The sequence below is a fragment of the Crassostrea angulata genome, chromosome 10 (assembly GCF_025612915.1).
Source record: "Crassostrea angulata isolate pt1a10 chromosome 10, ASM2561291v2, whole genome shotgun sequence".
Taxonomy (NCBI): domain Eukaryota; kingdom Metazoa; phylum Mollusca; class Bivalvia; order Ostreida; family Ostreidae; genus Magallana; species Magallana angulata.
In genome coordinates this window covers 5,050,001-5,067,616 of record NC_069120.1, presented here as the reverse complement: position 1 = coordinate 5,067,616, position 17,616 = coordinate 5,050,001, and the positions used below count along the sequence as shown (strand labels likewise).

Here is a 17,616-nt window from a genome sequence, read left to right as displayed (position 1 = left end):
CAAAAAAGTTTAGTACCTCCAATGTACGTTTTATTACATGTAACTTGAAATATTACTTTTTTTCCTCTGAAATGATACCAAAGTGTGATTCCAAAAGCCACACCTTGCATGAGATTTGCCATTATGAGGTTCACACCTTACAGCATGCTGTGTACTATTCATTGATTAACGCTTTTAAGTCTCACTTCACGACCTTCCATAGGTAACATGTCCAATGAATCTCGTTAGTCCGCTTTTATTCATAATATTCTAGCGTCGCTTCCTAAGGTTATATAACGGGCTTGATTTCAAAGACTGGTTAGGAACAATCATACAAATGACTTCTCGAGATTCCATTAACCTATTTGTTTTTCTCTTTGTTACTTTTTGCGCTTTGCATAATAATGGAAACTGGATTACATGTACTACTATTCTGTAAAAAAAAGTATTGACAAGATGAAAACAAGTTCATTCCGCGAAATTTGCCCCAGAGAGCATCACTACTAATGCTACAGAACACGCTAGTAAATGTAAATTTCAACTGAGCATTGTTGTTTTTTTATGTACTTCATCTCGTGCACCTGCTCCGGATCTCGACAGAAGCTGACCAATCAGAGAACAGAGGCCGATCGATCCCAGACCAGCCTCTCTCCGTTATAAGTTCTGAACAGAGCTCATCTCCTCATTAACTGGCACCGTGACACCGCCAATAGCAGTAAGTACGCTTAATTCACTTAGTGCAAATATCTTGACTCTAACATTTAACTTTTTACAAATAATCATTTTCAGAATCTGATTTTATTTTTATATTGCAAACTGATAAAACGTATTTATAACGTATAGTGTAAGTATATTAGTCATGGCAAAATTGTATAATTGTAATATTTTGTACCATTGTGTGAATTAGTAAACATCTGTATTGTGACTGGCTGAATTTGCTTCTTTACAAGCCCGGAAAACCATCCAACCAGCCACGTCATTACCCATTATAAAACAGTGCTTTATCGTGCAAATTATTATAAAATTACGCGTAGCTCATTTGATAGTATCTTAAATTAATTTTTGGGATAAATATGAAGGTTTTTACAAGGAATAACGCACCCTCGGTTTTAGGGTCGGTGAGCAGCATCCTCCTCGTGTAGCTGAACCATCATAATGAGAACTCAATTGTATAGTATTCTGAAACAGTTTTGAGGTCGAATTGGCCTGAAAAGCAAAATTTAATCACTCATTGACTTTCGTATTCATCGTACAAATGACAATATTGAAATTTTTATTTGTAGAATGCCAATTGGCTGTTTTCTACGAACGATACAAAAATGAGATATATACATGCATGTACCCTCGATTACATGTAAAAAAAAAATATTGTATTTATCAGGATTTGAAAGTGAACACGATTAAATTTGTAGTCATTTTCGTTATTTTCATGGTTGTATGGTACCAGCTTGTAATTGTTCTCCGTTTGAATAAATTTTCAAAGCATGTATCATTCAAAGAAACACGTTTCTAATATTAAGATTTTGGTCCTCAGGTAAAATGAGCACAAATCGCAGGAAGTTCCGTTCCCAGAGTCTGCCGAATTGGAATGATGATGACGACGATAAGCTACACTACCGGTTGACCATCATGGGCGCAGCCGGTGTGGGCAAGAGCTGCATCATCTCCCAGTTCCTGTACGACCGCTTCATCAGTGAGTACAAGGAGACCGTGGAGGAATTCCATCGCGGAGAGTACACCGTGGACGGACGCGAACTCATTCTGGACATTCTAGACACCGCGGGTGCACATTCATTTCCGGCCATGCGCAGACTGGCTATCTCGACAAGTGACGCTTTTGTGTTAGTTTACTCTATAGACGACGAATCATCATTTCAAGGGGTAAAAGACTTACGGGACATTATTTTAGCAGAACGTGGGGACAAACGTGTGCCAATCGTTGTTGTTGGAAACAAATCGGACATATCTATGGAAAAAAGGGCGATAATGAAAGAAACTGCGGAATCTATTGTGTGTTTTGACTGGGGGAATGGGTATGTAGAGGCTTCCGCCAAAGACAGTATTAATGTTGTAGGAATTTTCAAGGAAATCCTCCGGCAAGCTAATATAGAGATTAATAAGACTCCTTTACCAAAGAGAAAAAGATTTGCGTCAACTTCCTCTGATGGATCCGAAATTTCACCAAGCCGAGAACGAAATACTGGCTGTGTGATTTCTTGATAAATGTTTGTTTTCAGCATAAATAATTTGATTTTAGATGAATAAAGATCAAATATTGAAGAGTTATTTATTCTTTTTACCTGTTCCACACTGAAGTACAATACTGACCAAAAAAAGACGATGTTAATTGTATGGTACATATTGACATTTTTTTAAATTTCAGATGTTATTATGAATAATAAAATTGTGATCTTTTTATCATTATTTTTTTTTAAACAACGAAGGTAATATTTGGTCTACATATCGAGTCAATGACCTGCACTGCTTTTATCCTGAGACACGGTAAAGTCTCTTGTAATGTAAAGCAAACCCTGCCGTGCATTGACCCTGTCTCGGTTACACACAGGAGATGAGCGAAAACTGAGTCTGGGCTGTGCCCCAAGAGGTAGGGATCACCTTTCTACTGGTTGAGGTATTATGATTTGAATGAACAAAGGGAAAAGAGAGAGGATTTTTATTGATGAGACATTCTACCCAACATTGGCAGGAAATCATAACAACAGCATACAAACACGTCGCCATCTGTTGTTGAGTCCAAACCCGGAATAGCACTCAGAGTGCTATCGGCAACGTAGAGAGAAACCAGATTTCATTACCTAAAAAAGATAATCAAGAAAAATAGTTTTCTTTTGTTACAAAGAAGATGGGGGAATAAGATGGCACAACTTCCCGTTTGGTTTAGTCTTAAAATACAATTTCAAATTTAACATTTTTTTCAATTAAATATATTTGATATGTTATAATGCAAGTTTACAAAAGGGTAATTTCTAACTATATTCATTGGAAATATTTCAAAAAACGATATGAGAAAAATAAATTCTTAAATTTTGGTGGTATCGAACCCACAACGTAAAAACCCAACTTATATAAAGTTACATAATGTCTGGTGCTCTTTTTTTTATCTTTTAAATGTCTGGTGCTCTAACCACTGAGCCATTTCATTCACAACAAAGAACGTTGTTTAAATTTTATATGAGATGTTGGCCACGAATTAAAGGACTTGTATTATTTTTCTAAAACGTTCAATTGTTGGGCAACAAAATGATATTTTTAACGTATAGTGGGTCATCTCTCCACATTTTTGTTTATTAAAATCGGTCTAAATTCCATTAAACCGCATTTAGTATATGAAGTTCAGACCCACTCTTTAAAAAAAAGTCATTGAAGTTATAAATAAAACGACACCATTTGGAGGTTTTGATACGCATACGCCAGTTGAAATCAACCTATTGCAAATATTTTTAAAAATTTAAGGGTTACAAACCGATGTTACATTAGATATACATTATTTTTAATCATGTTTGAAAAAAATTATCAGATTTATTGATATTTTAATTTTGCAGTATCTAATCATTCCACATATGGGCATTTTACACGTTTTATTCATCCATCTTCTTTCCAAGAAAAATAAAAACCATTTTTGGTGGTACCACGATTGACTTTCATGGTTGAATTTTAATCTTAGATATCATTTTTAAATAATTCAATAAGACATCTTTTTCAGAAATAAGTTCAATTACAAATGATTTTTTTTTCTTTTCACTGAATTTTGGATAAAAATTTCATCATAAAAGACCATGTATCTTATTTTAACTGCCTTTCTGTGAAAGACGATTACGCTATCATGAACTGATTAGTCCCTTACCCAACCGGCTGTTTGTCCATCCGTATAACTCACTTCTCTGTAATAGAAATCTTATAGAATAAAGTGGACGGCATAGCAGTATTGCAGATTCGCTTTCAGATTTTAAATTTTACCTTTCGGCTCGTAGACCAATAAGAGGTAAAAAAAACAAAACAAAAAAAACCTTTATTAGTACGGATAAGATACTGATAAAAAAAATCAACAAATCTAATAATTCTTTCAAAAATCGTTCACGGAACACCGATTTGTAACCTTTAATTTAATATGTTCAATACTTGGAATATGTTGATTTTAACTTATGCATGCGCGTTAAACCTCTAAATGGTGTCAATTTTTAGAACTTCAACGCCTTTTATTTTATATCGCGAGTCTGTGCTCCATGATTTTGTCTAATTAAAGTCTAATGGAAAAAATTGATTTCAATCAACTTTAATATACAATTTGGAGTGATGACCCACCATATATTAAAAATAACATATTGTATCCCAACAATTGAACGTTTTATAAAAATAATTCAAGTCCGTAAATCCACGATTAAAGCTGCCTTACGCACTTTGCTGTGACTGAAATGGTTCAGTGGTTAGAGCACCAGACCTATGGTAATTTTATACCGGTTAAAAAGGTTGAGGATTTGATACCATCAAACCCTGAGGGAATTTTTTTTAAAATTATCTTTGATAAAATATTCAATATGTATTTTATGCTACATTTTACTATTTTACAAAAAATTGTATTATTTAGTTTGTCATTTATATTTTGCACTATATATGCATTACCTTGCACCTTATGGAGAAGGCTTACATGGGCATTGCTTGCTGCCTAATTCATTTATGTAAATATATACTTGCATATCAAGATATGTTCAAATCAAAATATTCAAACTGAATATAATAAGATATTGCGCGTTTGCAAACTTTAATAGTGAAATCATCAAATAGATATAAATGGAAAAAAAATTAATCAAAAAGTGTATTTTATGATTAAACCAATGGGCAATCGCACTTTCATATTCCCTCATCTTCTCAATTTTTTAAAAGTATAACATGCAAGCAGATGTGCAAAAATTAGTCGTGGTACTGGTAAGGTGAAAATGTCTAAAAATGAAATATAACATTTACTGAATTTGAGAGAGAAGTCGAAATCAATGATTTCAGATTTTGATTTTTTGACAGTGTATCTCAAAAGGTGAGTATAGAACAGCGAACAAAAGTGAAGTGTACAAAAAATTTGGCGTACATGTAAATCTTACAGTTTGCTTTCAATGCTGATATTCTCACCACTGGGTTTTAAATCAGATTTACAATGTAGACTAAGCTTTAAATATATCTTTCTCTTCCCGAAATAACTTTTACAAGGCGACCTTATTGGAGAAGCAAACGCAATCTGACGATGGTGCATTCAATCTTTTTCTATTTTTGGAACTGACTTTTGTGGATTTCTTTTACGCTAAGAAAAGGGAAAAAACTTTGTCCTTAAAATTGAAAGAGAATCATCTAGTTAATTAAGATATCGCTTTTATGAAGACTCATGGGACTTTTTTAGCCTCACTGTAATTTAGTTTATCACTTGAAGGTACAAGTAGAATTTTTTCAGTACAATGTACACAAGCACACTAATTGACCCCATACAACTGCAAAATCTCTCATTCGTTCTTAATCATTTTTCGCACCTTATTTCGAACCTAAGCAGTAACTGAAATAGCTAGAATAATCATCTTGCCAAGTCACTGGTTTCTGATCCGCTCTTCTCCTGATGTGAGGAGAAATGCGGATCAAGAACCCTTAACTTGGGGAGATGACAATAATAGACAAAATCAAGTTATTTTGTACATACTTCCAGAGCTACTTCTACCAATTGAATTTAAAATTAAAATGCGCGGTGTAAGGCTGCCCAAAGTTAATCCTACATTTAACGTAACTCGCGCGCGTAGGTTTAGGAGAAATTGGATTTTTGCAAAAAAACCAAAAACCAAACAAACTCCTATTTAAATTTGATTTTTGTCAGATTGATAATACTAAAATACTGTAATCTGTAGAAATTCGAAATGTTTACAGCACGTTATGGACTATAAACCAGATACTCATTGGGATCATTAGGAAAGATCACTGAAATGGCTAAAGAGGTCAACTGTATGATATTTGAAATACTAACTGTAACTATATTAATGGAAATGAATAAAAATCATTTGTTTAAATTTTTTAATTTTATCGCTCTTCCTCGTAGGTTCGGTATTTTGAAGCGGCCTGATAAGAAGAAACTGACACCCCCTCCCTTGCCATTTATGTTCTGGCTTCGTAGATTTATGATTGAAACATCTAGATATTATCATGTAAGAATGCATATACCCTTTGATTTCGAAGAATAACTTAAGTCAAATACATCATAAGGTAGCGGTCTATAATTTCTCCCGAGGATTTTGTTGAAAAAAAGTCATTAATTCTTATGATGCCCATTTACTGGTCATGGGGTCACATTGTATTACAACATACATTTATATCTCTGAGAAATGTTGAAAAGATTTCACATTACATCGGACGTCAATTGGCATCAAAATATCTAGACTTAATCGATTAAAGCTATACACGCTATAATTTACGTCAATTTTGAATGACAGTGAAAAAGCATGTGTTTGTCTACTTATAAAAGTTATCCTTAATCTGTAAATTACAAGGATGAATTCCATCTCGTTACAAAGATATAGATTTTTAATTGTTTATTTTCTTGCCTTTTCATGAATATTGATGAAGGAAGAGGAAACCGACCTCATTGCGCATGTCCGCGGAGAACTAGGTGGTCGTTATTGTTTGCCTAATTAAATATCCAACTTGATTTTTAATATACTTAACAGTTGTTAATTTGAAATACATACATGTATAATGAGTAAAATACGTTTGTCATTCACGATACCCTTACTTCTGCGTTAACACTTATAGGATCTATAAATAGCACATAGGGGAAAACACAGGTCTACGTCATCTTTTAAAGGAAGTATTCATATTTACTCACAGGCTTGTAGTTTTTTCTTTTGTTTGTACTCGTATATCGGACAAATTTATGCTTTACTGAAAATATCCTTTCCTTTGTGAAACTTTCACAATTATGAAGATGTTGACCCTTCACCAGTTTTGGTATGATAGGCTAAATTTAGCTGTCGATATCACGTGATAGATTGATATTCACGAGGAGGCATTACTTTCCTGGCAGGAAACTAAATATTTTTTATTGTTTAATATTTGATATATTTGTTACGTGATCGAATTGAGCATTATAATTAACAGAATAAAGGTAACTTTTATTAGTAATCAAACACATACATTTTCCCCTTTATTCAAAATTGACGCAAATTATAGCGTGTATAGCTTTAAAACAATTCAATTGAGAGTTCATAAAAAATTCACATTTTAGGTCGACAATCATTTTGGTTAAATATCGGTTTTTCAACTCCTAGTTGCCCACATCCCATCCCTCCTAGGAGTGTCTTCTATCTGTAATGGTGTATTTTGTCTTAATTGTAACTGTGGCATTAATGTTATAGCCAGTAACCTCTCCAAGGCAACCAATAGACATCATGTGACTGCACAAACCCATGTCTAATTTCATATGAGTATGATGGTCATTCAATTTTATTAAGAACAATAACATTAAAATAAACTCTCATCACTCATAAGAGGAATCGAAATCATATATTTGTAAAAGATATAGAAGTTCTGGCAAAAATCATTTTGTTCAAGAAAAACAACAAAAACTGGGGAGAAGAAGGTTGTTAATCTTTTTAATGACAATCATAATCTTGCATATCTACGTCACATCAAAAGATAGCGGAACATTAGATGGTGATAAATTCAAGAAACACAATTTGATCACCCATTGCAAAAAAATATTAACAAACCTTTTTTTTTTTTTTTTTTTTTTTTTTACATAATAATGAAAGAAACCCTGAGCTGATTTGACTTTTTATCTGAAACCTGATCTAAATTTTGATTCATTAAGTTTTTGATTTGTAAAAAAAATCTGTAGCACTATAGCGCACTTCATTATCTTGTTCAACTACTGCGTTTGTACAGGGTGCTCCAAAACATCTGATACCATTTGAAGTTTGTATGATCTAGATAATATATGGCTAAAACTTGTAAGTTGTAAATCAAACTTAAATTAAAACCGTTTAATTTTTTCTCACACAAAATTTTAAGAGAAAAACTTTCTTTTAATTATAATGTCACAAAATTGCATCATATTTCTTTGGTTAAATTGAATTACATTCAAGATGAAACGGACAAGAGAGCAGGCATATTCCTTTTTAAAACTGTATTATCAAACACAGACTCCAAATATAGTTGTACGAATTATGAAAAAGAATACCCTTGGGATAAAACAACTCAACAAACAACAAATTGTTTAAATAGTGAGATCTGAGAAAATGGAATCCATACAGGGGCTGTTGTGAGGATTTTTACTCTCCTTAAATTTGATGGTTTTTTTTTTTATAAACAAAGCCCAATTTGTCAAAAACGTATGAATATTTGTGAAATATGTTGAGTGAAAATTTACTTCATATACATTTATGAAGATGCATTTGATTTTTTTGGTTAAATAAATTTAATCAACAGTTATTCAAAGAAAAAATGGTATCAGATATTCTGGAGCACCCTGTACATTAGGCATTCAATGTAATTTTAGGGTTTTGTGATTTGAGAGCAAATATAGCATAAACAGAAAAGATTTAAAGTCTCGCACGCACGCACGTTGGAATACGAAGAGTATTCTCAAAAATAAATTTGCTTGTGTAATTTGTGTTGGTAAAGGCTTGATATGTTTTATTTTACGCGATAAATTTTTCATTTCCAACATATAATGTATTTACTTATTTTGTAATTGATGAATGAAAGCATTTTTAAAATTATTTTTCTACGTTGCTGTTTCGTTAATGACTGAGTGCATGGTTCTGAACCCGTTTAACACCCCATATAGCATACACTTCTGTTTTACCCAGGATATATCTCCGGTGGTGAATAGGGGCTTACATTCCAAAATGTAGAACATAAACCCATACTAAGAGTTGTTGTTAGTGAAATATAACTTTTTCTCTCAATTTTCAAGTGTAAAACCGAAGTAAAAAAGAGAACTGCGAAACTGTAGTGCAATATATTTTCTAGGAGATTTTATTTTAGTTGTAGCGTAATGACAAAAGTATTGGTAATTGAATTAACACGAGGTGGAGTTCGTTAAAGTACACATAGCAGCTGAAGAAGATCAACAAGGATTTTGACCCGGGTTCATAATATCTTTTTCAGGATCCATTTTCTTGATTCTGAGCTTGCGCATTTTCTACCAATTAAGAAAATCAAACGAAGAAAACCTTGATAAATTTTTTGCAATATAAACACGAGGGATCTTATAGATAGATTCCACAGTGTAATTTTACCTCCAAAGTGTCAAAGCATCCTCATTTACTCAAGATAATAAAATTGTCAACCTTTGTAACTATATGAATTGAAATACAAAAGATGAGTAACGAACTAATTCAAAAGTTAATGAGTAACGAACAAAAGTAAATTTTTGTTACAAATTTCTTCAAATTTTTACGAAGAAAAATTTAATAGTCCATCGTTAGCCAATATATATATTTTTCATAAAAACATGTCATCTTGTCATTTAAAATCATAATATAACTTTTAAAATAAACCATACTTTTGATATGGTTGGGTTAAAAATTCATTAAACCCATTGGTGGTCCAACTTTTGTATTAAAGAACACACGATCTATTAATTAAAAGAAAACATGTTCGCAGTTGAATAAGTAAGGCAATGCAAGGTTTGTATAATAAAACTTATTATAATTAATTATCTTTTGTTCAACACCATTGTTTGTAAAATCACAATTACAGAATCAAGTTTGTTCTAAAAAGATGATAATTAATACCAGGTACTCAGTTTTTATATCTAAAGCCCCACAGTGAAACATGGGCAATTGCCAAACCCTTAACATATACTCTCCTGCATCTAGGCGTGCGCTTACTGACCGTGGGTAGACTCCCGGATTCTTCTCCGTCATTATTTTTTTTATGCCATACTCCAATTTACCTCTTCACAACCTCGCCAATTACGTTGAATAACTCCTTACGCATACATCTTTTAACAACGGTATGAACATTATCTTTATTCTGAGTATTCATATGCCCATCCCCTATCCCCCCCCCCAAAAAAAAAAGAAAACCACAACAAATACTTTTATTCTCTCAGTTCTCATACGCCTTCCCTCAAAACTATATACTTTCATTTTCCCATTAGTGAATTTAGTACAACAAATATTCATGAAGACGAGCAAAGTTGCTCAAGTTTGTCCACAATCAGTGATGCGTACTAAGGCCTATGTTTCCGACATTGGGTAGCCGATTGATATGTGTTCAATAGGTGAACAAAAAATAAATATAGGCCTGTCGTACAAGAACATGAACAAGTGGATATGTAGTTCCTTAACAGCTGGTTCCATCACTTAAAGGAATTGAGAGATAGCAAATACGTATCATTTCAGATGTATATTGAAACTACGGGTTGGTCACGTGATAAAATTCCATAAAATCTAAAATATTATATAAATGACATTGAACATGACTAATAAAAGCCTACTATTTAGATCCGTTGTATGTATCGGTAGCATGATTTTGTTAAAGTAAATCAACAAGTATTCGACTATATTTCTGTAGTAGGAAAGGAGGAATGAGTATAAAAATACAATGAAAACATATGGCAGGACCGGGAATTGAACCCGGGACCCCGGCAACTCTAGTCAGGAGCTCTACCACTGAGCTATTCAGGCCGATATTCACAGTCTATATACACAAAATGCACCCAGCGAATGTGTCCGGAATGTTTTCTTTTTCGTTGCTAAGTACATGATAAATCCAGAGGTGCTCAGATGAAAGTTCACGAGACTTCACCGAGATTTGTTCAGTTCCTGTGAATTTCGAGCGGAAGTATAAGTGTTCGGATAATATTCTCAAAATAAGTAAATAATAGTCGTTTTCATATCATATCCTACTTTGATTTATGGTATAACATGAAAATCGTGTTGGATGTATGTTTTATTTCAACCTCTAGCGGTTATTTAAATTAAACGATGATATTCAGAACAGAGTTATCGTTCGTGTTCAACCACGTTAAAGGTGGTGGAAAATATAAACACTGGTTGCTTAATAAAATCATAGCCATGTTTGATGCTTGTTGTGTGCAAAACCATGTTTTTTAAAAGAATAATGGGTGTCTGTTTTGTATAAAAACTTAGTATATCGAGCCATTTTCAAGGAACATTCTGCATAAAATAGTATAATCTGTTTCACTATTGATGCTATTACTAGGTCAGGCGCGGATCAAAAATAAACCCTTAGGGGGATCTCTAATAAGCATATTAATTGTTGCAACATTTTTGTATTGTCACATTCATTTCTAGAGCACATTTTATCCACCGATTAATGAAGATAAAGTTTAAAATCAATAAACGTCTAGATTTTATATTTGACTACAAGTACCTAGATTCTATGAAAAGACTATGAACACGAGGAACGATTTTTACTGCGAAACTGAAAGGGTCAGATAAAACACGTGGTCTAAAATTAAAATGACAATAACATTCGCAGGGGTGATATAGCCCAAACTACTATATTTCTCCCTCCTTAAATAGTCCTCGACCCCGAAGACACAGCATGCACCTTGTTCAGCTTGTCAGGACTTATATATTATATTTATATGCCTGAACAAGGAAGACCACGTCACCATTTGTAGTAGGAAAGGAGCAAGTAGTATATAAATACAATGAAAACATATGGTTGGACCGGGAATCGAACCCGGGACCCCTGCAACTCTAGTCAGGAGCTATACCACTGAGCTACGCAGGCCGATATCCACGGTCCATATAGCCCCCCAACTACTACATTTAAAATAAACCACCGATGAGTAATGAATTCGACTTCTCTCGAATAAAACCTCTAATAAGTAATGTATTCGACTATCTCTGGTAATGTATTCGACTATCTCCCGTGATATATTCGACTTTCTCTCGTCTTAAACCCCTAATTAGTAATGTATTCAACTATCTCTCGACTAACACCACCAATAAGTAATGTATTCGACTATCTCTCGTAATGTATTCAACTATCTCCAATCGCAACTTCTCGAGACTTTCCGGCAAGCTCGGAAAAACACCTCGAATGTATTACCTAGGCGTCCATGACAACCCCCCTTTTAAATAACTTGAGATAAATACAACACATTTTACGATCTGTTGAGATGTCAGCTAGACTTCATTAAAGTAAATGATATACCATAAAATATAACACAGAAGCGACTCATAAGGCTGTCTAGCCGATACTTTTTTTAATGGTAAGCGACTCCATTTTGTATAAAATTCTAACATCCGGTAATGTTAATACATTCGAGGTGTTTTTCGAGTCTGCCGGAAAGGCCCGAGAAGTTACGATTGCGACTAGACTATATCTCGTCTAAAATCCATAATTAGTAATGTATTTGACTATCTCTCGACTAAAACCACCAATAAGTAATGTATTCGACTATCGCTCGTAATGTATTCAACTATCTCTCGTAATGTATTCAACTATCTCTCGTCAAAAGCCACCAATTAGTAATGTATTCGACTATCTCGCGACTAAACTCGCCAATTTAATTAAGTATGTGACTACCTCTCGATTAAAACAATCGGTTAGTAATGTATATTTCCGGAAAAAAAATATAAACCATTTGAAAAGGTAAGCCTCCAGTTGATATGATATGAGTCACATAAGAGAATAGAGTTCGAAAGTTCACCGTCAAGGAAACTAAACAATCTTATCAATCACTTCTGCTTTTTAGCCGGGCTCTGCTGAAATTACTATAAATAGCACAATTTCAAAAGTAAACAAAAAACCGAACAGCGTCAAAGTAAAAGGTTCCGCTATACCAAATAATTACACAAAGAGCCATGTTTTGTCAAAAGTGTTGGTTTTTTGTTTGTTTTTTGTTTAATTTCAAGAGAATTCTCTATCTTTTTTAGTTTTCTTATTAATAACGTGTTTTGAAAACAAGACTATGCATTTTGGACACATAAAATGCGCATGAATTTCCATGAACGAACTACTTTGCTGCGAATTGAAGAAATGGGGATTGAATTTATAACGCTTGTTGAAAAATTCAAGGCAGCAACTGTTGAATTTTTTCCTTCTTTAAGACAGACATATTTTTGTTTATAGCCTCTTACAAAAATTGATCGCTCTCTGACGCTTTGCCGACATTAAAAGCATGAGAGAGAGAGAGAGAAAGAGAGAGAGATAGAGAGAGAGAGAAATTTTGATTTTCAGTCTTTACTGCACAATATGCATAAAGACACATCAAAAGAGCCCAGCTTTCAGTACTTCAGTACTTTGATTTAATGTGTCAAACAGTCTTGCAAAGAGTAGAGTGTAATTTTACTTCTTTACTAACATTCTTATATTTCGAAGGTTCAAAGTCTATGAAAATGACAAGCCTTACTGAGTGACAATTTCTACCTTGTGACAGCGACACCCAAATATTCTTGTAGAGTGTAAATTTACTGCTATTGCAATCTTACACTTAAATAAGTCCACATATTTTCTGTTTGTCACTTATTAAGTCTAGAAGACTCGTGAACTGTTGACTCGATTAAAACAATAGTCCAGAAACTGCCTGGCATCCAGGCTGGCGTGCATGTAAATGGTTCTTTTATGTTGTTATCATCTTGGTGATAAAGCATGCTCAAGAGGGGTCAGCAGAAATACACATGCTGATACAAGAATATCGGTTTATGGTGGCCGGGCTCTATGACAATCAATACTCCTGAATAATTTGATAACCTTACAAACCAAACTAAACACACTGTCAAAATCCTTAAAGGGGCATGGTCACGATTTTGGTCGAATTCTATATTTCTGTTTCAATCATTTACAATGCTTTAGAAATGCATTTCCAATGATCAAATGAAATTTGAGAGTTATTCGTGGAGTTATAAGCAAGATACAGAGCCGACAATTCTTTGTCATGTAAACAAGGCTCGTGTCCTGTTTTTGTTTACAGGTTCAATATACCAGTAAAAAATCTTTTTCAACCTGATTTATCTATCTTTTTATTCATTTTAAGCATAATTAAAGAGTTTCTAACGTTGAAAACATTCATTTTAGGTCTAAAACTGGAATTTTCACTCTAGCTTTTAAAATGTAAACGAACGCTTCGTTTACATAGCAAAGAATTTCAAGCTCTGTAACTTGCTTATAACTCAACGAATAACACTCAAATTTTGGTTGCCTATTGAAAATGCCTTACTGAAGCATTGTAAATATTAAAATCGCAACAACAAAAAATTGACCAAAATCGTGACCATGTTCCTTTAAAGTACAGTTCTATTTCTTGACAATTTTTACACCAATATTAAAGACGTTCCCAATATGGTTGATATGGCATTTTGCTTTTAGAACTAAATATCATTTTAATATACGATTTTTTAAATACAGTACCTTATGTGGTATTTTTTTTCCTAAACAGCTTTAACCTTTTAAAAAGTTATTTGTATATGGTGAACAAAATATTTCCATATTATGTTTTACTACTCATATTGCACTCGTGGCTTCAAATTCAAAGTGCGATAACTTTAACTTACCAAAATGGCCGAAGAATTTTTATCACTGACAAAATACTATTTTACTGATGTTTAAGACGCCTGTTGTCTCAGTAGCCAGCAAAAAGGATTATGATATCTAATTTTATAATGCAATGAGTCATATGTATGAAAAATGGTAATTTGTTCATACTGTTATTTTACATTTTCAATAAACAGAGCCAGAACGAATCATTGATTTCTAGAGGTTCACGTTTTTATGGATTTATTCTTGCTTCAAAAATTGTTTTGTACTATTATTTCACTGGTTGGTAGTTCACTAATACATACCACTCATTTTACAGTATACATATTTGTATAAAGAATATCATCCATCCATACGATTTACGGGATTTTTTTTTCATTTTTATTCTTCTATCTTGTCTTTTTAGAAAAACATGGAAATAAACATGGAATTTTGTTGGATTTTCACTTTTAATCTAGGCAGTATTGTTATGCATAAACATTTGTATTTTGAAATTATTTAAAATGTGATTGTTAATCGTTCATGTAAAAGATCAACATATGATATTATCTGTATAGCCTCTAATAATTCGACATGGTTTTGTTTAGATTAATTTATAAACAACAACTTTTAAATAACAAGTATTCCCTATTTGTTACGGACGCTTGACCGTACAGTTAGAACTTGAGTCCTTGAAAGTCTCCAAGCTTAACCCTGGGAATGAAAGGTTTCAAGTTATTTCCAATAATTCGCTTGCTGCAGTCGGATTTTTCCCGATTGCTCTGAAAAATAGTCATGAACAGACCTTGTTGACTTTAAGACAAATGTTATTAACTCAAGGCGGCGAAGATTCAAGAAAACGACAACAGGTGTTGAAAAATAAAACAAAAACCGAGGTTTAGATCACAATTTATCGATCAACAACTCAGTTTGTTGTTAGATCTAAATTTATTTTGATAATGTCTTGAAACTTCCCCTCGCCATCTATGAGATTGATCAACCCAATATATTTCCGTAGTGAGTCAGTAACTAACCTAATAAGTAATAGTTTAAATTAAATAGGGTGTAGAGAAATTCAAAAATATATCTAGTAATGTTTAAAAAATACTTCGCGATTTCAAAGGATAAAATGTAGAGAAGATGGGGGAATAAGATAGCGCAACTGCCCATTTGGTTTAGTCGTAAAATACAATTTCAAATTTAACATTTTTTTCAATTAAATATATTTGATATGTTATAAAACAAGTTTACAAAAGGGTAATTTCTAACTAAATTCAGTTTGAAATCTTTTAAAAAAAAAGATAAGAATTTATTTTTTTTAATCCTAAGTTTTGGTGGTATCGAACCCACAACCTAAAAACCCAAGTTCTATAAAGTCAACAAATGTCTGTTGCTCTAACCACTGAGCCACTTCACTCACAACAAAGTGCGGTGTTTAAATGCTATATGAGACGTTGGCCACGAATTTACGGACTTGTATTTTTTTTTAAAACGTTCAAATATTGGGCTACAAAATGACATTTTTTAAAGAATAGTGGGTCATCTCTCCACATTTTTGTTGATTAAAATCGGTTTAAATTCCATTAAGCTGCATTTAGACGATGACAAAAATATGGAGCTCTGAAAGGAAATGCATTGAAGTTATAATTTGACACTATTTGGAGGTTTCGACACGCATACGCAAGTTTGAATCAACATATTGCAAGTATTAAAAATATTTAAGAATTACAAACCGATGTTACGTTAAATATCAATTGTTTTTAATTTATTTTTTTTAAAGTATCAGATTTAATGATATTTTAATTTTGCAGTATCTAATTATTTCTCATATGGGCATTTTACACGCCTTATTCACCAATCTTCTTTATCACCGATTAGCTTAAATCAACCAGTATCTAGTTAATTTGTTATAATGAATTGCTATATTTATTTTTTTTACCTTTGACGGGCTGCATTGAATGAATTATTTATGAAGCCACAATATTCAAGTTTGGAAAAGAAATATCTTTCTATTTAAATATATCCGCTCTGTGATTAATCCTAACATGTAGGATTACGGTGTTGGGAATCATGTTGGCATATACAGAACTTAAGGACCATACGACGACCCAGGAATCTTCATCCATTCACAGAGGTACGATGTATGCTTTCGCTATATTTTGGTCTCGTGTATCGAAACGTGCGGAATTAATCATTTATACGAAGCTATGACACACCCGTCTGCAATTATTGTGAAAAACTAATATTTTTAACGACAAAATTGCATATACTGTTTGAAATGTCCAATAATGAAATCACGTGTAGACGTATTAGTAATACAGTAGCTGGTTTTTTTCTTGTGTTATATTGCAATTTGTATATATCAGGCACGTGGCATCATATGTGGGGCGCCCCTCCCCCTTCTTTAATTTACATGTAGAAACGAGAATTTTGAAGCTGTTGCCCCTTTTGGTAACATGTAAAAAAAATAAAGTATAGGGAAATTAACTTTAAAACAATAAAATAATTATAAGTTATAGGAACTTCGCACCCCCCCCCCCCCCATCCCAACCTACGACATTAGGGCTTTGAAGACTGTCTTTTCTTTGATTTGGATATTTCTGCTTCCCTCCCTTTAAAAAAAAATGCTACGTGCCTGTACATAATAAAATTATCTTTTTTATCTTTACCATCGTGTATGCCTCCTAGAAAAAAGTATACATCTTCTCGATAAACATGCATATATACACAAAAAGCAAAAGAGCTCGTCAGTGAGCAATACAATCCGAGTGATCAACAAACGATAGTTGAACAAGCAACAAGTGGTTATTGATCACATAGGTCGATTAGTCGAAAACAGAGAAAAACAATGAGTTGTTTTGATTTCCTATAGTTTACTTAAATAATAAGATGTTTTCTTTGGTGGTTCATGCGGATATGACGGTAGCGAGCATTGCCTAAAGGTAGGTTATGTAATTTTTAAGCAATGGTCTTCATAGCCCTTATGAATCATCAAAGATAACATTTTATTGTTTATATTTACACCTCTCTATTAAGATATTACTGAGTTAAGGAGGCTGGGTGTTCAACAAGTTAACCATCAGATCTTCCTCAAATTGTCAGATACTATTTGTTCAGTTATAAACCATCATTGAGTAAGGAAAATAACAC

At 33.0% G+C, this 17,616-nt stretch overlaps 2 protein-coding genes across 3 annotated transcripts in view; both read left to right on the top strand.

The window, feature by feature from the left end:
* Positions 1-538: 538 nt before the first annotated feature.
* Positions 539-2,259, top strand: LOC128167021 (ras-related protein Rap-1b-like). Its single transcript, XM_052832510.1, has 2 exons — positions 539-694; positions 1,514-2,259. Exon 2 carries the CDS (start codon positions 1,519-1,521, stop codon positions 2,197-2,199), a length of 681 nt encoding a protein of 226 aa, XP_052688470.1. The 5' UTR covers positions 539-694; positions 1,514-1,518; the 3' UTR covers positions 2,200-2,259.
* Positions 2,260-2,678: 419 nt separating this feature from the next.
* The window catches only part of LOC128167458 (proteoglycan Cow-like), a 129,092-nt gene continuing 114,154 nt past the window's right edge, over positions 2,679-17,616 (top strand). For both annotated transcript variants that reach the window (XM_052833192.1, XM_052833191.1), the window contains exon 1: positions 2,679-2,683. The gene's annotated coding sequence lies outside the window, so the exon portion shown is untranslated. The remainder of the gene's footprint in view (positions 2,684-17,616) is intronic.